This window comes from Ursus americanus, chromosome 18 (assembly GCF_024610735.1).
Source record: "Ursus americanus isolate L20-20 chromosome 18, mUrsAme1.1.p, whole genome shotgun sequence".
Lineage (NCBI taxonomy): Eukaryota > Metazoa > Chordata > Mammalia > Carnivora > Ursidae > Ursus > Ursus americanus.
The window spans coordinates 23,296,320-23,316,791 of NC_142144.1; the positions used below are offsets into that span (position 1 = coordinate 23,296,320).

The 20,472-nt window shown below is 40.2% G+C and overlaps 1 protein-coding gene across 4 annotated transcripts in view; it reads left to right on the forward strand.

The window, feature by feature from the left end:
• Positions 1–20,472, forward strand: part of TMEM245 (transmembrane protein 245) — a 99,215-nt gene that overhangs the window by 38,518 nt on the left and 40,225 nt on the right. For all 4 annotated transcript variants that reach the window (XM_045780750.2, XM_045780751.2, XM_045780752.2 and 1 more), the window contains 3 exons: positions 795–899; positions 7,294–7,376; positions 14,037–14,127. In XM_045780750.2, the coding sequence (XP_045636706.2) occupies positions 795–899; positions 7,294–7,376; positions 14,037–14,127 (279 nt within the window). The remainder of the gene's footprint in view (positions 1–794; positions 900–7,293; positions 7,377–14,036; positions 14,128–20,472) is intronic.

Sequence of the window (20,472 nt, forward strand, 5' to 3'; positions counted from 1 at the left end):
AAAAAGAATGGAGATTTCAAGTGGAATATTAGATCTTAAGAAATATTTTGTTATGAAATATTTCAAATATAAAAAGATGTAAAGAACATCAGTGAGTCTATCCTCTGGCTTGATATAACATTACCTGTATAATTCAGGCCCATTTTGTACCCCTCCTGATTGTGCATTTGCCTACTTGACCCTTCCCCCCAGGGTAGTATTCTGAAATTGATGTTATCATTACCTTAACATTAGATTTTTATTATTACTGTTTTGTAACCCTAATGGCATCAAAGGGAAAAAAATATTTTGAATGTAATTCCTATTTTAATTTGCTCCTATTTTATCTGTATAATTTCGGGCATACCTGTTTTGTAAGAGGCATACTTTTTCTAAAACTATCTATATTTGCTGATTGACAGTAAAATTTCATGAGATTTGAGGTCAGCTAATGTATTATCATTATTTCATTTAAATATTTTATTTCGTTTAGAATATTTACCAGATTATAAATTACAATTTGAAATGTAAATAAATATACCACTGTATGAGAATTCAAATGTAAATATGGATTATGTTCAAATTGACTGCCTTTTCTTAGATAGGACAATAATAAACTTTTTTTATATAACAATAGTAATTAATTCTGTTAATTTTCTGAAGTTGCTTACGCCTTTCACTGCTTTAATCGTTATGCCATAGTTTGATTTGCAATGCTGAGTATCCTATTTTGTCTTAATAATATTTGAATATATATGCATTTTTATTAAGCTGTGGTTGAAAGATAAGTAATTCTCTTTTTTGTTTCTGTGCAGATGATCATCTGGTTGGAGAAGATGTTAGACAAAATAATAAGCATTTTCATCATATTTTTGTTAGTGATAGGAACCCTTCTTTTAGCTCTTCTCCTGACTGCAAAGGTAGAGTATAACAATTGCTATTGCCATTAATAAACTCTTGTTGGAATTGTAGTATGCAGGGGCGCCTGGGTGGCTCAGTTAGTTCAGAATCTGACTGTTGGTATAAGCTCAGGTCTTGATCTCAGGGTTGTGAGTTCAAGCCCCAAGCTGGGCTCCGTACTGGGCGTGGAGCCTATTTAAAAAAGAATTATAGTACTCATAAGAAGCTGGCAGAAGCTGTCATGGAAAACTTACTCTAATTATAAATATATATAACAAATTATTTAGATTTTTACATTATTAGTTTCGCCATGAATTTGCCTACTTTTAACTTTTTTATGTGCATTTTAATTTTGTTATCAAAATTCTCAGAAATGATCACAGATGAAAAAATTGAGATAGTGAAGAATAAGTGGCTTCTTCTTTTAATGGGAGAACTATGATCTGGTCTCATGAGTCCTAATCTAGTTAGTTCCTTGTTTACTAGATCAGAATTTCTTGATTAGCTCCTTCCCTTTTTGTCTCATTGGTCTTTCTGCTAATTTACCATAGAATCTTTATGTCTTACTTTCTGGGTCCTTCCAGCTTACATTTCCAGTTCTTTCTCTTCTTAGTTTGGACTGCTGTAACAGAATACCACAGACTGGGTGGCTTAAACAAGAAACATTTATTTGTCACAGTTCTAGAGTTTGGAGGTCTCAGATCAAGGTGCCAGCATGGTCAAGTTCTTGGTAAAGGCACTCTGTCTGGTTTAGAAATGACCATTTTCTCCTTGTACCCTCACATGGAGGAGAGAAAGATCACCTGTCTTGTGTCTCTTCTTATAACGACACTAATCCCATCATGAGGGCTCCATCCTCAAGACCTAATTACTTCCCAAAGGCCCTCTTAACCATCATATGGAAGGTTAGGATTTGAACATAAGAATTTTGGGAGGATACAAACATTCAGGTTTTAACACCCTTCTTTATAAAAACAAAACAAAATAAAACCCATTCTCCAAAGTACAGCTAAAATTTTCTCTGTAGTGATGTATCTTACTGTCTTTTAAAATAAATTTTTATTATGTATCTTAACCTTTATCTGAAGTCCACTAAACTTCTCATCCTAGATGTTGATATGTTATTTTCCAGGAATTGTGAAGTTTATGTGAAATCATGGATATGAAAAATTTTCATATAGTGCTGTAGAGATATGTTATCAATAGATTTTCTGATATGCAGAATTTACCATTGTTTCCTGCTATGTGAATCTCCACTTGGAAGTCCTGTTCTCAGTTATTCTCAGCCTCAGTATGTCCTCAGTCTTTGCTCCTAACAATTTGCTCTCTCCATATCTCTGTTTCAGTTTCTGTGTAGTTCTTATCTGTTCTTTGGATATTGATCATGTATAGTCACTTATATAAACCATATAGACTTGTTTAGAGACCTTTTTTGTTTTTGTTATATTTTGCCTAAACCTGCCATTATACATTCTTACCTTCTAGTTCTTAGAGAAACCTTATATGATCTTGCTTTTTTTTTTTTTTTTTTTTCTTCTCTCCTCCTCTTCTATTCCACTTACCTTTCTTTGTTTCTATGCTTAGGGTCTTCTTGACTGCTCATCTCAATTCTGTTCATTTTTCAAATCCTTTTTCTTTGTTCAACCCATGCTTCAGTGAGCTTTTGCTTTCCTGAACTTTGATAGCATGTATTACTGAACCACTTCTTTGTGGTCTAGGACTCATGAAACCGAGCTTTTGAGAAGGAGACTTATTGGTTATCTATTTATTCTGTCAGCCAGTAATGGATTCTCTAAAACACCATGAGAGTATCCACTTGAATGTCTAATAGCCATCTCAAATGTAACATGTCAAAAACTGAATTTCAGCTCTTCCCTTGCTTGTCTGTTCTCCTCCTGATAGTTTAACTATTTTAGCGTAAATGACCACTCCATTATACTTGCTTAGGTGAAAAGCCACAGGGTCATCCTTGACTACATTCTTTCCTTTGTATCCACATCCAGTTTGTCAGAAAATCCTTTTTGGCTTCATCTTTGGGTAGTAGCAGGGCAAGGATGTCAGATAAATCCTTTACACAGAAAGCAAGAACAAAACAGTATAAAATTATTAAAAACACTGGGATGCCTGGGTGGCTCAGTTGGTTAAGTGTCTGACGGCTCAGGTCATGATCCCAGGGTCCTAGGATTGAGCCCCGTGTCGGGCTCCCCGCTGAGCAGGGAGTCTGCTCCTCCCTCTCCCTCTGCCCCCCCCCCACTTGTGCTCTGTCTCTCTCTCAAATAAATAAAAATTAAAAAAAAAAGTTATTAAAAACACCATATCAGGGCATTGGAAAACCATCTGTTAAGCAACAATTTGAGGAGTATTTGTTCATGAAAAACTGTTACTGCATCTGGTAAAACAGGTGGTTTGTGGCTTTATTCCTTGCAGTTTTTCTCATCCTGCCTAGCTTGGGCAACAGAAACCTGTAGCTTTTCCTGTGGGAGGTGGTAGACTTGGTTTGGGGCTGGCAACAGAGCAACTATAAATTAAAGGGGGAGATTCTAGAAGCAAGAGAACAATGAAGGGCTTAATAAGAAGATTAATAAACCACACATCCTAAACTGGTATATGGGAGACCCTAAGGAGCCCTATGAACATTGAAAGTCTGGGGAGATTTGCAAATTGGTTATGCCTTTGATTGCATTTCTCAACTCTCACACATCTCAGGCTGCAGATGATGAAGATTCCTATTGTGAAGTATCTGAGCATTTTTGCCAAAATCATTTGCTGACTGCTAAGCTATGCAGGCTCAGGGGAAGGCTTTAGGCTTTAAATAATAATAATAAAATAAAAAACACTGAGCAGAAACATCAGCGACAGGGAAGGCAGATTTTGCAACTTCACTGCAGATAAGTTAATTGCTTCCTGAAACAAAAAACAGCTCTCAGAAGAACAAAACAGAATCCAGAGTTGTTACGCATTTTTTAAGCAATTTTTTAAGCAATTTTTTTAACCACAAAAGAAACAAAAGTGTGACTTGGAGGGGGAAAAAAAACAAAAAAGTGGATACTTAAGTAGCACAGATGTTGGATTTAGCAGCTATTATAAATATGTTCTAAAAGTATGCTAATAATGTGTAAACAAATGCAGATGCTGGCAGAGAAAGGGAGACTATGAAACAGAACCGGATGGAAATCCTACAGGTGAAAAGAGCAGCAACATGACAAATTTACTAGATAGGCTCAACGGCAGATTTGGGATCTAGGGAAAAAAACACGGATTTGAAGGAAGATCAGTGGAAGGTACCCCATCTGACAAACAAAATATTTTTAAAATAGTGGTTGAGGAGAGACTCAAAGATTTGTAGGATGAGAGCAAAGATTCTTTTTTTTTTTTTAAAGATTTTATTTTTATTTATTTATTTGACAGAGATAGAGACAGCCAGCGAGAGAGGGAACACAAGCAGGGGGAGTGGGAGAGGAAGAAGCAGGCTCATAGCGGAGAAGCCCGATGTGGGGCTCGATCCCACAACGCCGGGATCACGCCCTGAGCCGAAGGCAGACGCTTAACCTCTGTGCCACCCAGGCGCCCCGAGAGCAAAGATTCTGACAGACATGTAATTCGCACCCCAGAAAGTGGAAGGAGAAAGAGAAGAGTGGAAAAAATACTTGAAGAAATAATGGTCAAAAACTTCTCAAGTTTGATGAAAAACATTAAAATAGCTAAGAAGCTCAACAAATGCTGAGTGGAATAAGTACATACAAAACAAACCATACTAGACACACATCATAGTCCAACTACTGAAAGCCAAAAAGAAAAAAAAAAATCTTGAAGCAAGAGAAAAATTACACATTATGCACAGGAGAACTGCAAAACAAATAATGACTGAGTTCTCGTAATGAACGGTGAATACCACAGGACACTGGAATGACATATTCAGTCTTTGGGGAAAAAACAACTAGTCAACTGAGCATTTTATATTTACTGAAAAATTTTTTTTTTATTTTAAGATTTTATTTATTAGAGCACATGCACATGAGACTGAGAGAGCAGGGAGCCCGATGCGGGGCTCGATCCCAGAATTCTGGGATCATGACCTGGGCCGAAGGCAGATGCTTAACTGACTGAGCCACCTTGGTGCCCCTCTGAAACTATTCTTTAAAAGTAAAGGCAAAATAAAAGTATTTCTAGATAACCAAAACTGAGAATTTGTTAATAGCAGACCTACAGTATAAGGAATGCTAAAGGAATTCCTTCAGACTGAAGAGAAATGACTCCAGAAATAACCTGTATCCAAAGGGAGGAATGAAGAACACCTGGTAAATATGTGGGTATATATAAAAATTATATTCCCCCCCTTTTCAGTTAAACAACTGGACTATTTAAAGAAAAGTAAGAAACACTGTATTGTAGAGTTTATAATACACATAGATGAACTATATATGTATAACCATAGCACAAAGAAGAAGACTGGGAGGGGCGCCTGGGTGGCACAGCGGTTAAACGTCTGCCTTCAGCTCAGGGCGTGATCCCGGCATTCTGGGATCGAGCCCCACATCAGGCTCCTCCGCTATGAGCCTGCTTCTTCCTCTCCCACTCCCCCTGCTTGTGTTCCCTCTCTCGCTGGCTGTCTCTATCTCTGTCGAATAAATAAATAAATAAATAAATAAATAAATAAATAAATAAAATAAATAAAATCTTTAAAGAAAAAAAAAAAGACTGGGAAACAGAATTATACTGGCATGAAGTTCTTATATTTTATTGGAGGTAAGTCAGTATTAACTTGAGGTGGTCTGTGATAAAAATGGGGTAAGCTTAAGATAAAGAGTAACCACTAACAAATTTTAGAGACCTAAAATGGTATATTAAAATATAATTGCTTAACACAGAAGGCAGTAAAAGAATAATAGGGATGAGACAGAAAGCAAATAGCAAAATAGCAGACCTAAATCCAGTCATATCAATGGGTATATTAAATGTGAGGCAATTAAATAATCAAATGGCAGAGATTTTCAGACTGGATATAAAACAAGTTCTAGCTCAGTGGTATCTATAAGTGATTTACCCTTGAAATTCAAAGCCATAAAAAGATTGATAGTAAAAGGATGAAAACAGATACACCACGCAAACTAAACATAAGAACTGTAGAGTGATTATATTAATATCAGACAATTTTTTAGATATTACTGAAGACAAATAAGAAATAAGGACTTTCATAATGATGAGAGGTAATACTGCAGTAGGACATACCAATTTTAAATGTGTATGTTCCTAACAATAGATCTCTAAAATACATGACGCAAAATATTCAGAATTAAAAGGAGAAATAGACAAACCAATGATTATAGTTAGGGATTCAGTAATACTCTTCTTGCAGTAATTGAGAGAATAAGTAGATAGCAAATTAATAAGAATATAAAGGTCTTGAAAAACACTGTCAGCCAGTGTGAAGTGACAACAGCAGAATCATGTTCTTTCAAGTAAACATGGAATATCAGGATAAACCATATACTCAGTATACCTAATTAAAAAATAGTAAAATATAGGGGCACCTGGATGGCTCAGTCCAGTAAGTGGCTGCCTTCGGCTCGGGTCATGATCTTGGGAAGTAAGCCCCAAGTCAGGCTCCCTGCTCAATGGGGAGTCCGCTTCTCCCTCTGCCCCTCCCCCTGTCATTCTCTCTTTTTTGCTCTCTCTGTCCAAGAAATCTTTTAAAAAATAGTAAAATATAGAGCATGTTCTCTGACACTGGCTTGTTTCTTTTTATTGCTCTCTCTCTCTTTTTTTTTTTTAATAGTTAATGTTAGAGGGTGAGAGTGTGAAGGGCAGAGGGAGAGAGAGAATCTCAAGCAGACTCCATGCTGAGCGGGGATCCCGACACAGGGCCTGATCTCACAACCCTGAGGTCATGACCTGAGCTGAGATCAGGAGTTAGACGTTTAACCAACTGAGCCACCCAGGCACCCCATCCCCTCGTTTTGTTGGTTATTTATTTAGCAAGGTAAATGCTGAGATGCAGTTTCAGCTGGCTTTTTTTTTTTTTTCAGAAACCTTACTAAATTCCTTATTTGCTTGTATGTCTCACACTGCATCATAATTTTATAAGCTCATGTGTTGATATTGCTTACATATACTATAGACACAGGTGTGTGAACTGAATATATTTACCTCTTTGGCTTGTGTATAAGTATTTGAACGTATCTTTTTATGTAATTTTTCCTGAAGTTGAGCTTCTTGAAGGCGAGCTATTATATATTTTCCATACTGAGGGTCATAGGACATGCCTAACAGCTATTCAGTACAGGTTTCTAAATTAATTAAAACTAAGATGTATAACTATTTGACTCTAAAAGCATTGTTCCAATAGTAGTGTAGAAAAATAAATGTTAAATTGAGCTTATTTTTTATTGAGATTCTTTTCTCTCCATAATACAGGTCCATCAAGAGAGTGTACACATGATTGAAGTCACAAGCAATTTGATTAATGAGACTCTAGCAAATCACCCCGAGTGGGCAAAGTAAGAATATTAATAGCAAAAATAGAAATGGGTGCCCGAGGTTCAGTATCTGTTTTCGCGAAACGATCTTCACTGATGCGGCTACCTTGGAAGAGGAAAGATGGAAAGAGAAAAGCTTTGATGAATATTGTCATTTTTGCATAAGAATGGCATGTTTTGGGGGATGGTGGGAGATCTTGGGAACAGTTTATGGTCAATGTCTTTATATTTGAAGCGAGATTTGCAATTTATAATATGTTTATGGTTTGCAAAGCACTTTCACCTATAGTGTGTCCTGTGTTCCTCACAGTGACTGAGGAGAATGAGGAGACTATCCCCATTTCACAGACAAGGAATCAGGATCAAAGGTTAAGCAAATTGGGATAATCCCCCAGCGGCAGAATCAGCAGTGTTTCCACACTGTATCTTGGTTTTTTTTAGATTTATTTATTTCAGAGAGGGAGCATGAGCGGGAGGAGGGGCAGAGGGAGAGGAATAGGGAGAGAATCGCAAGCGGACCTGCAGCTGAGCACGGAGCCCGACATGGGGCTCGATCTCATTACCCTGAGATTATGACCTGAGCCAAAACTGAGTCAGATGCTTAACTGACTGAGCCACCCAAGAGCCCTCACTTTGTATCATTTTGGAAGCAAGGTTGGCAATCTGTGGCTCGGTGAAATCCAGCCACCTGCTTCTGTAAAGGTTTATTAGAACAAACCACGGTCATTCATTTACATACTGTCTATGGCTGCTTGGGGGCTGCAAGAACAGGTAGAATTGAGTATTTGTGACATAGGTTTTATGTCCCCAAGAGCCTGAAATACTTGCTCTCTGGCCCTTTACAGAAGAAATTTGCCAACCCCTGTCTTAGAGGATTTCTTAGTGTACTTGTTTAATTTGGCTTCTGTGACAGAGTTTTTTCTTTCTTTCCTTTTTTTTTTCTTTTTTAAGATTTTATTTATTTGAGGGGGCGCCTGGATGGCACAGCAGTTAAGCATCTGCCTTCGGCTCAGGGCGTGATCCCGGCGTTGTGGGATCGAGCCCCACATCAGGCTCCTCTGCTGGGAGCCTGCTTCTTCCTCTCCCACTCCCCCTGCTTGTGTTCCCTCTCTTGCTGGCTGTCTCTATCTCTGTCAAATAAATAAATAAAATCTTTTAAAAAAAAAGATTTTATTTATTTGAGAGAGAGAGAGAACACGAGCAGGAGGGAGAGGGAGAAGCAGGTTCCCTGTGATCAGGAGCCGAACGTGGGGCTCGATCCCAGGACCCTGAGTTCATGACCTGAGCTGAAGGCAGACGCCCAACTGATGAGCCATCCAGGTGCCCCTGTGAGAGAGGTCTTATATCACCTGTTGATGACAAATTGTATGGCCTCCTTTTTTCTTTTTTTCTTTCTTTCTTTTTTTTTTCTTAAACTAACTCCAAGGTGGTCACTAATTTAAGTAGGACATAGCTAGTTTTAGGGTTGTAAATTGAGATTTAGCTTGGTTTTCTCCTTTCAATTGACTCTATTTCTTTATGTGAAACCTGTTTGGACATTTCTTGAACTTGGTTTAAAATCATATTTGAATATCCTTAAAAAGACATCTTTCAAAATATATATCTCTGCACTTATCTCCTGTTACCCAGAGCATACTCAAAGTGCTTGCCCTTAATATTTCTGATTAGTTACAAATTGTAGTATATCCATATAAAGGAATAATACTTAGCATTAGATAAAATTGAACTGTAAATGTAGCAGCATGGTTGAATCTCCAAATAATTATGCTGAGTGAAAGAAGTCAGACAAAAAACCAAAACAAAACAACCAGTTCATACTGCAAACTAATCTATAGTGACAAAAAGATCAGTGGTTGTCTGTGGATAGGAGTTGGTTCTGGGAGGGGGGAAACATAGGGGCACAAGAAAACTTTTTTTTTTTTTAAGATTTTATTTATTTATTTGACAGAGAAAGACAGCGAGAGAGGGAACACAAGGGGAGTGTGAGAGGGAGAAGCAGGCTTCTCACTGAGCAGGGAGCCCGATGCGGGGCTCGATCCCAGGACCCTGGGATCGTGACCTGAGCCAAAGGCAGACGTTTAACAGCTGAGCCACCCAGGTGCCCCCACGAGGAAACTTTTGAGAGTGGTAGATATGTTCATTATCTTGATTAAGGACAGAAGAAGAGAAGTGGCATAAACAGATTTCATTCTGGAACAGTTTTTCCCTCTGTACTGTGGAGAAAAGATGGACAGGGTACAAGATTTGAGCCTGTTAGACCAGTTAAACTAGAGTAAACTAGAGGTGAGAGATGATGAAGCCCTTAATTGTGGACAGTTGTAGTGGAAATGAACATGCTGGACAGATTTGTAAGACCTTAAGGAGGGTGGCTGGTGATTAGTTGGATATAGTTGGAAGAAATCTAGCTTTGGAAGTTGGTGGATGATGGTAGATTCACCAAGATGGGAAATTGAGGAGCAGATATGGTGGGGAAAAAATTCACTTACTTTTTTACCTGTGGTGTTTGAGGTGCCTGTGGGAAGTGTAAGCAGAGGCATCCGGTAGGCCATTGGCTGGCTGTGTTTGTGTGTAGTTCAGGAGAGAGATCTGGAGATCTGGAGTGAAGTTAAAAAATTGGCAGCCTTAATATTTCAGTGGCTTCTCTTCTCTGATGGTCATTCTTCTATAGTGGAAATAAGTCCACAGCCCCTCTGTATTCGTTTTCAGTTGCAATAGCACTGATTATCTCTACTACTGTATTGAAGGCACACACAATCTGGGGAGTCCCAGGTCAGAGTAGTTTAGAAAGTTGCTTGTTTTTGTTTTTAAATTTTGAAATAATTCTAGATTCACAGGGCATGGCAAGGAAAGGCACAGGGAGGTCCCATGGACTCTTCACCCCACCTCTTCTAATATTGTTATCTTGCATAACTCTAATACAATAACAAAACTAGGAAGTGGGCTTTTCACTAGTTTTACATGCACTCGTGTGTGTGTGTTCACAGCTTTATCATATGTGTAGCTTCCTGTAAGCTGTCAACACCGTCAAGATACAGAGCTGTTCCATACCACAGGCATCCTCATGCCACCCCTTTATAGCCACACCCACAGCATAATTCTGTTGAAATTCATTGAAGATGTTGTATGTATTTTTAGTGTGTTCCCTTTTATTGCTGTGTAATATTCCGTGCAGGAAGGTTTTTGTTTGTTTTTTTAGTTATTTAGAGAGCATGAGCAAGCAGGGGGAGGGGCAGAGGGCGAGAGAGAAACCCCAGCAGACTCTGCACTGAGCAGGGAGCCGGACGTGGGGCTTGATCTCACAACCCCGAGATCATGACCTGAGGCAAAATCAAGAGTTGAGCCACCCAGGCACTCCATGCAGGAAGGTTTTTAAAAGCCGTTTAGACTTTGATGATTTGTGTAAAGTCTGATTCTTTGCAGCAGATTAATAGGGGTAGACATGAATACTAATGATTCTTGCAGACTTAGTACTCAAGTGGATTCCTGTCCTGAAGATGGCAGTTGACTTTGTGGAAAATTCATGTGGGTATACTCAGTGGAGGAGATACAGTTAAGAATTGGTCAGGGGCACCTGGGTGGCTCAGTCAGTTAAGTGGCCGACTCTTGATTTCAGCTCAGGTCATGATCTCAAGGTCCTGACATCAAGCCTGGTGTTGAGCTCCCTGCTCACTGGGGAGTCTGCTTTTCTCCCTCTCCCACTGCCCTTCCCCCCACTTGCTCTCTCTCTCTCTCTCTCTCAAATAAATTAAACCTTAAAAAAAAAGGAATTGGTCATATATACTTTCTTCCAGTGTGGTGCACATTTTATACCCTATGTAGATACCTCAACTTCCCATGAGTGTGTTCGGTGAGCTGATGGGTGATACAAAGACAGGATAGTGTCCTCTTTACAGAGCTTCATAGAAAATGAAGTTGGAGGGGCGCCTGGGTGGCTCACTCGTTAAGCATCTGCCTTCGGCTCAGGGCGTGATCCTGGCGTTCTGGGATCGAGCCCTGCATCAGGCTCCTCTGCTGGGAGCCTGTTTCTTCCTCTCCCACCTCCCCTGCTTGTGTTCCCTCTCTCACTGGCTGTCTCTCTGTCTGTCAAATAAATAAATAAAATCTTTAAAAAAAAAAAAGAAAGAAAGAAAATGAAGTTGGAGCACATCTGAATTCTTGGGTGGTTCTGTTCACTTGGAGTCCATTTCCTACTTTCTGTTAACTAGTCTCAAACCTGTTGATTTCATCACCCTCATTAGGAGATGACATTAAAATGGTGCTGAATGTGACTTAGCCCTTCCCTTACTTGGGAGGAATCCAGCAGGCTAAGCTAAGTTGTTTTTAGTTGTTCTCTTGGTAGGTCAAATTGTGATACGGATTAACCTTTACCCAGGAAGATGGGGGTAGGGCAGTCCAATTTGTAGGAACTTGGTTTCTCCTGAGGGATCCTTCTTCTTTTTTTTTTTTTTTTTTTTTTAAGATTTTATTTATTCATTTGACACAGAGAGAGAGACAGCCAGCAAGAGAGGGAACACAAGCAGGGGGAGTGGGAGAGGGAGAAGCAGGAGCCCAGTGGAGCATGGAGCCCGATGCGGGGCTCGATCTCAGGACTCTGGGATCACACCCTGAGCCGAAGGCAGATGCTTAACGACTGAGACACCCAGGCGCCCCCTGAGGGATCCTTCTTGACTTAGGATAGGAGAGTTAGTGATTGGCTGTGCTTGGTATAAGATCAAGGCACATCCCAGCATGTCCCAGCCAAGGTTGCTCAGGTGGTTTTGGCCCTTTGTCTCCTAGAGGACACTCCTTGTGAGGAGGTCTGGACCTTTGACCTGGCCTCAAGACAGCTCCTCTCATCTATAGCTCTTAGGACACCTGTGTGAGTATGTTGGCAAAGTGTTTTCACAGTAGCCAGCAAGAATTTAGCAGGCCTGATAGACTCACAAGAGTCATTAAATATCTATTGAGACACTAATGTGAATCCTCATACTTTAACACTATAATTTGTATAATTTTCCCCATAAAATGTACCAGATAATTGAGAATATTCAGCAGTTCCTTCAAAGCACTGATGAACCTCTAAATACTAGAATAATTTAAAAGCTACTTAATTTCTCTCAAATCCCATCTCTATTTAAAGATCTCAATTTCCTGTTCATATCTTCATACTTAGATTATTACATTTGTAACCATCTCTAAAGTTTTGTCTTCACTTGCTGAGAAATATTTGAGAATTTGCCAAAAGTTTCAGAAATGCTTTATTTGGAGTAGGAAGAACTGGTTAATATTAAAGATCGAAACCATTACCAATTTGACATTCCACTTTCTAATGTATCCAAAATGTCTTTTTCTCTGGTTAAAGACAAGTGCTTTCCTAGGTATCATTGCATTTGTGGCTGTCAGTGGCAGTTGGCTTTCTCTTTAGGATTCTCTCTTTCTCTCTTAGGACCATCTGTCTGTCTCTGTCTCTCTCTCTCTCACACATACACACACACACACACACACACACACACACACACGCAAGTTATCACAAGTATATAAAACTGCTGTAAGTTGAGAATGTTGCACATTTGACTTGACTCACTATTTGACTCTTTCCCCATAAGCTGGCTTTGTATCGTGTGTCACATTTAGGCCTCGGGAAAGTTCATGGTTACTCCTTGCCTTGGCCTTTGGGCATCACCCATGGATAGTTGAAATCAGGACTATTAAATTTGTGAATGTCAACATCTATAGTGTACAACCCATTGAAGTACAATTTAAAGAATATATGAGAGGCGCCTGGGTGGCTCAGTCAGTGAAGCATCTGCCTGCGGCTCAGGTTGTGATCCCAGGGTCCCGGGATCAAGCCCCGCTTTGGGCTCCCTGCCCAGCGGGGAGTCTGCTTCTCCCTCTCCCTCTGCCCTTCCCCCTGCTTGTGTGCACACTCTCTCTCTTTCTCTCAGATAAATAAAATCTTTAAAAAAATAAAGACTATGTGAAAATATTTCTCCTTCCGAAAACACTGGGCATATGTAATGTGTTATTGATTAAGGCAGATGACACAGCCTCCTTAGTTAACAAGGTAGTGGGGAGGCCGTGTCTCATGGCATGAAGAGTAGAGCTTGTAGACACTCCTCCTTGTATAGATGGAACTCTGCTCAGGAGTTCCTCGCATCTTAATGAAAAAGATCTCCATTGAAAACAATGATTCACCCTCTTTCTTTTCTTGTTTTCTTTCTCCGTTCTTCACTCAGTTCTTAGAGCAGCGTGTATCAGAATCACTTTCAGGGATCCTTAGGGTACAGGTTGATTGGCCCCAGCCCCATTTTTCAGTAAGTCTGGACCTGGGCCCAAGAATTTGCTTGTCTCACAGGTTTCCGAGCAGCTCTGAGGCTGGAATGAGGCTGGTGCTGAATAAGGCAGGTGATCAGGGACATGCATGGGCAGAGAAACCAGACAGAGCAGAATGAAAGGGAGGTTCTGGGGAAAGTGAGTCTAAAAGCTAAGGAGAGCTTGAAGGGCCTCTCAGATCGTAGAATTAAGTGTTAGGCTTGGAAGTCAAAGATTCCTGCATGTGATTCATTTGTACCTGCGCGTGATGACTGATCGACGATTTGTCAGTTACTGATCGTTTAAATACATGGAATTCCAAGAGTTATTGACCCAGTACACTAAAAATGTACTAGTTTTTAATTTTTTCTTTCTTTTATTTTAAATTAGTTGGCTTCCTGAAGCTCAAGTAGTCCAAAGAGCCCTCAATTCTGCAGCTAACAACGTGTACCAGTATGGAAGAGAATGGATAACGCACAAGGTAAGGGAAGAGCCTCTCTCTGTGGCTTTCTCTCTATAGGGTCCTCATTGGTAGGGGCTTCCTGCTTTGAGGAAGTGTAAGTAGAGATTCTCTTTAGAACAGCTTCTGTTTTTTAAATAGGCTTAAATCTATAAGTCAACAAGAAACCTAACAATGAAAGTAAACTTTCTGGAGGATTGTATTTAATAGTGCTAGTAGCCTGAACAGACACATTGGCCCTTTGCTTCTTGTTCAAGGTAGGTATTCATTATTTGTGCATTAGGACAGAATGATCATTAAGATTGGGTGGTCAAATAAGGCTTTGTGGAGAAAAAAAAATTTTTAGCAAATATTAAATGTTATTATCTGCTGGTGACTGTGCTTGGCAGTTTCGGGTTTGTTTCATTTAATCTTTCCAAGAAACCTGTAGTAGTCTAAATTGTCTGGCCCCCTTTATGGAGGAAGAAACAGGCTTACCAAGGCTAAGTAAATTCCCAGTGGTCATGTAGTAAATTGCAGAGCTTGGTTTCAAACTGAAGACTAATTCTAAATCCCTTTTCTCTCTACTATAACACGCTAGAAGTGCATGCCCAGCACTGGGTTAGGTGCTTTACTGTGGCATTTGAGATAAACCGTGAAGGAATGATAGGTTTTAGATGAATAGAGAAGGAATCGTGTATTTTAAGGTATATTTATGTGAGCCAAGATGTGGAGGCAGGAGTGTGCTTGAGGAGATTGGCTTGTCTGACGCTTTGTGGAGGGAATTAAGGACAGAGGATAAGGCACAGTTACTGCAGGTAAGGGTCAGACTCCATGATACAGATTTGGGATGCTCCCTCCTCCCCAGTATTGTCTATGGGAAAGAAAGTAGGTTGGAGTTTTAACATATTGAAGTAATTAGGAACATCTAGGGATTGACAGGATTTGTTGCAGTGAGACGTACGCCCAGAAAAAAAGTATTGGTATGTGATTCCTTGTTCAAAATTCAAAAACAAAATCTCAAAAAAAGGTTATCTCGACAATTACACTGTACACATGTGTGTAGTAATCTAACCTAAGGATGGAATTGTGGTTGAGAAAAAGTTAAAAGAAAGATCTGTGTAACTGATTTTCTTGAGTCCATACCAGGTGAGCTAATCAAATGCCACATGGAAGTCTTTAAAAAATATTTGCTGAGTAGGTGAGAGACAAGTTTATGGGTATAGATCTCCAAACTAGTATAGAAGAAGATCCAGCAATTGCAGAAGGCTTTTAGACCTCTAGAACTATGTTGGCTGACTTACTCTGCTGACAGCATAGCATTTAGCTTTTTGGTTTATCTGTTTGAGTTCTGGAATTCTTACTTATTTGGGAAGAGCTGGAAAATGTGCCTTTGATTTTATAGAAATAAATTTCAAATTACTTAGAGAAAAGATAAGTTTGAAACCTTTTGCTGAAGATTTGAAAAGGAAAGACAGTTGAAGACAGGTGGGTATTGCTAACAAAGATTGTAACATATTCATGGTCCCGATTTGGAAGACACGGGGATAATATCTAAAACCAGCCATTGAATGTCCATTGATGAGTGGATAGGTAAAATGTGGTGTATCTCTATAATGGAGTATTATTTGGCCATAAAAGGAAGGAAGCACTGATACATTCTACGATATGGATGAACCTTGAAAATATTATGCTAAGTAAAAGAAGCAGTCAGACCACATACGTATGATTCCATTTCTACGAAATGTCCAGAAGTGGTATATTTATAGAGACAAAGAATAAAATAGTGGTTTCTGGGGTAGGGGAGATTGAGAGAAACGAGGGAGTGATTGCTAAGGAGTATGGAGCTGCTTTTTGTGGTAATGAAAAGGTTCCAAAATTGATTGTGGTGATGGTCGCATAACTCTGAATATACTGAAAGAAACTATTGTACATGTAAGAGGGTGGATTATAAGGTGTGTAAATTATCTCAATAAAGTTTTAAATAAAGTATCATTGAAACTATAGGGGTAGCTTTTTTTAAAAGATTTATTTATTTATTTTAGAATTTTAGAGAGAGCACACTCAGGGTGGGGAGGGGGAGGAGGAGTGGCAGAGGGAAAGAGAGAATCCCAAGCAGACTCCTTGCCGAGTGGGGAGCCTGATGTGGGGCTTGATCCTACAACCCTGAGATCATGACCAGAGCCAAAATCAAGAGTCAGATGCTTAACGTACTGAGCCAGCCAGGTGCCCCTACAGGGCTAGCTTTTCTAATAAGCTCAGATCTCATGCAGCTAAAAATCATGTGAGAATTGGGTCCTAAGAGCTAGAGTGTATAAAGGGCTAATGCTAGGGGAATAGGTCATACTCAGAAAAGGAAGAGTTTTTTAGGGTGTGTTTAGGTATGAACAGAGAAGGTTCGTGTCTACCTGCCCCAGTCTACCTTGTCAGCCTTATCTCCTGAATCCTTCATGCATTATTCTACCCAGATCCGCTAGTTTGCAGTTTGCTCAAATCTAGTTTACTTTCTTCATTCGACATCCTTGCTTGAGCTAACCTTTCTGCTTAATATGTTCTTTCTGAAATTTGTACCTGGAGATGCTGCCCTGAGACAGCGGGAGAATTAGTCTTGAATGGGTTTTCTCTGTCCCTTCTCCCACGCCTAGAATGAAGAAAGTGACAGCCAGTCCACAAATATGCCAGGCACTGTTCTAAGTGCTAGAAAAAGCAGTAGACCAGAGTTACCCACCTCCCGGAGCTTACTCTGGTGAGAGGAGCAGACATGAAACATGTCAACAAGTAATCATTTCAGATCTAGAAGTGCTGTGACCAGGTAATGTGGAGAGTGACCCAGGGTGATGCCTTAGCTAGAATGCCTGACAGTGTCTCCGAGGTGATGCTTTCACCAACACGGGGAAAAGAATGTTTCAAGATTAGGGCATAGAAAATTCAAAGGCTTTGAAATAGGAACAGGCTTGGTTGAAGGAAAGAAAGAAAGCCAGCGTGGCTGGAATGGGGGATGTGGTGACAGGACCAGCCATAGATGATAAGAAGCAGTTGGGATTTTATTTTAGTTACAAAGATAAACATTTAAAGCAGAAAGGGATATGACCTGATTTAGGATATTGACAGCTCATTTTGGCTGCTTTGTGGCAGGAATGGAGAAGACAGGAGGCCGGCTAAAAGAATATTATTCCGGTAGTCCAGGGGAGATGTTTATGACTTGGGCTAGGATGGTAGAAGTGGGAATTGAGAGAAATGGTCACATTTGGGATATATTTTTGAGGTGGTTCTGACAGGAATTACTCATGGATTGGATATGGAGTGAAAGGGAAGGGAGTTTTTGGTTAGCCCACCTGGAAGGGTAGCTGTGCCACTTCCTGAGATGAAAAGACCTGGAGGTGGTGGGCGTAGGGCGGAGTGGGGGTGGATTACAGACAGATAGAGCCGTAATTCTGTTTGGGGCATGTTAAGTTAGAGATACCTATCAGATAGCTAAGTCAAGATGTCAGAAAAGGCAGTTGGATGTACATAGCTGGGGCTCAGGGGAGAGATCTGGGCTCTAGGTGGAAATTTGAATATCGTCAGATCGTGCCTCACTCTGCCCATCAGTAGAGATGAACTGTGTTGTGTGGTAGGGCTGCCATAACACAGTACCACAGGCTGGGTGTTCAGACAACGGAAATTTATTTTCTCATGGTTCTGCAGGCTGGAAGTCCAAGATCAAGGTGTTGGTGGGATTGATTTCTTTTGAGGGGTCTCTCCTCAGCTTATAGATGCCTGTGTCTTTTTCACATGGTCTTCTGTCTGTGTGTGTCTGTCTCCTGATCTCTTTTTATAAGGACGCTAGTCATATTGCCTTAGGGCCGCTGCTGATGGCCTCATTTTAACTTTGTTACTTCTGTAAAGACCCTGTCTCCAAATACAGTTACATTCTGAGGTATTGGCAGGGGCGTCAGGATTTCAACATGTGAATTTAGGAGGGATACAGATTTATCCCATAACATGGTCTAAGGAGACAGTACAGACAGAAGAGGACCCAAGATAGTTTCCTGGAGCACTGATACTTTTGAAGGTCATGGAAGTGAGCCAGCAGGGAAGACTGAGGAGGAGTAGCCTGTGAGGTGGGAGGAACCACCTGTGTGTGTCTTAGAGGCTGAGAGAAGCTGTTTCAGGAAAGACTTGGTCAGCTGTGGCAAATGCTGTCAAGGTTCCAAGCAAAGTGAGAACAGAGAACTGCCCACTGACTCCCCATCCCCATTTTATAGATGAGGTTATTCACCTTAAGTTACACGGCTCCCAAAGGCATTCTGACTACTCTGAGTGCCTCATTGTCTTCCGCATACAAAGAGCATCTCCTGTACCACCAGCAGTACCTGTGCTTTGGTGATTCCTCCCATAGCCGTGATGTGGCCATCAGGCCCCACGCTCTCTGGCCCTGTCTTCCTTGTGCCTTGTGATATGTCCTGTAATGTCACAGGGTGGTATTCTGGGTCTGTGAGGTTCTGCTGTGGTTGGCAGCACCACGAGTTGGAAATGATGCTGAATTCTGCCTTAAAAGTCGTGGTGTTGTAGAGTTATTCACTTTCATGCTGTGATAAAGGGATTGCAGGTTTGAGATAGCGCTTTAAGTGTGGGCAGCCTAGATGGGGGCTCTTCTGGGTAAAGCAGGACCTCAGAAACTGAGTTGGCAATGACAGAAAGAATTGGTAGTAGGAAGTCTGTGAGTATCCGACAGTCGTTAATTGAAAGTAATTAAAGGAAATTAGACTAGGAGTAGTTGTGGCTTATAGTTATTTTGGGCAGTTTGCTGTGTTAGGTGTTCTTTGTTCATAGGTTATATATGCTGCAGTTGAAAGAGCATTAGAATTTTTAATCCAGGGGCGCCCGGGTGGCACAGTCGTTAAGCGTCTGCCTTCGGCCCAGGGCGTGATCCCAGCATTCTGGGATCGAGCCCCACATCAGGCTCTTCCGCTATGAGCCTGCTTCTTCCTCTCCCACTCCCCCTGCTTGTGTTCCCTCTCTCGCTGGCTGTCTCTATCTCTGTCAAATAAATAAATAAAATCTTTAAAAAAAAAAAAAAAAAAAAAGAATTTTTAATCCTGCCTCTGCCGGTTAGCCACCTGACCTTGGGCCTGTCATGGGTCTTTCTAAATCTGTTTTCTCATCTTGAAAGAACACAGGTGATAAAAACCTTTTCCTGCCTAACTCTTGGGGTTGTTGTAAAGATCACATAATGTAGGGGAAAGCCATTTGTAAAGTGTAAAATACTATGCAAAGATGAGTGGTTTTTATTATATTCACTCATTTGTATTTGGTTATGAATAAATAAAATATAGAGGAAAACATTGGGCAGATATCTTTGCATCGATATGTCTAAAAACTGGTTCAGATATTTATAAGGACAGTGTAAAGTGAACAAAAGGTATGACTAGGCCACACAAAAGAAAATACACATTGAAAACCAACGTGGAAAAATGGTAACTTTCGTAACTGAAGAAGAAAAGTATAAAGAATTGGTTACACTCTCACACCTATTAAATTATCTATTAGTTTGTCAGTCCATAAGGCTTTGGAAGAATTGGTTTATTCATGCAGTGTTGGGAATATTAATTGGTATAACCCCTATAGAAGATAACTTAGCAATGCATAGCAAGAGCCAGTAACGCGCCTCTCTCCTTTGAGTCCTGTACATTTATCTTATTACTAATAATAGGAAAAAAATTATAAGGACTTTCATTGCAGTGTTACTTGTGACATTAAAAATTGGGAACCATCTCTCTACTCCTTGATCGGGTAATGATAAAGTAGTACCAAAACTTAATGAACTGGGGTGCCTGCCTCACTCATTTGGTAGAGCGTGCGACTGTTGATCTTGGGATTGGGAGTTTAAGCTCCAAGGTGGGTGTAGAGATTACTTAAAAAAAAAAAAAAAAGAAAAACTTAATGAACTAATGTGGAACCATTAAAAATAAAGACGAAGGTTAGTGATGAAGTGACGAAGAATTCTAAATTATATCTAGAAACAGGCAGAAAGTTGCAGAGGACACGGAAAAATGGAAACAGTTGTGGTAATAAAGTGGGACTACAAATTAGTATTTATCTTTTAAAAAATGTCTTTGGGGCCCCTGGGTGGCCCAGACGGTTAAGCATCCAACTCCTGATTTTGGTTCAGGTCATGATCTCAGGGTTGTGGGATTGAGCCCCATGTCAGGCTCTGCATGGGGCATGGAGCCTGCTTAAAATTCTCCCCCCCCTCAAATGAATGAATGAATAAATTAATTCTTTACTATTATGCTATGGTTTTAATAACAAAACATGGGGTATTATAATGAATAACTTTCCTTGAAGTTATCTTGTCTCACTGTACTTGATCCCAGAAACCCTGAAGCCAGTCTCATTAGTCAT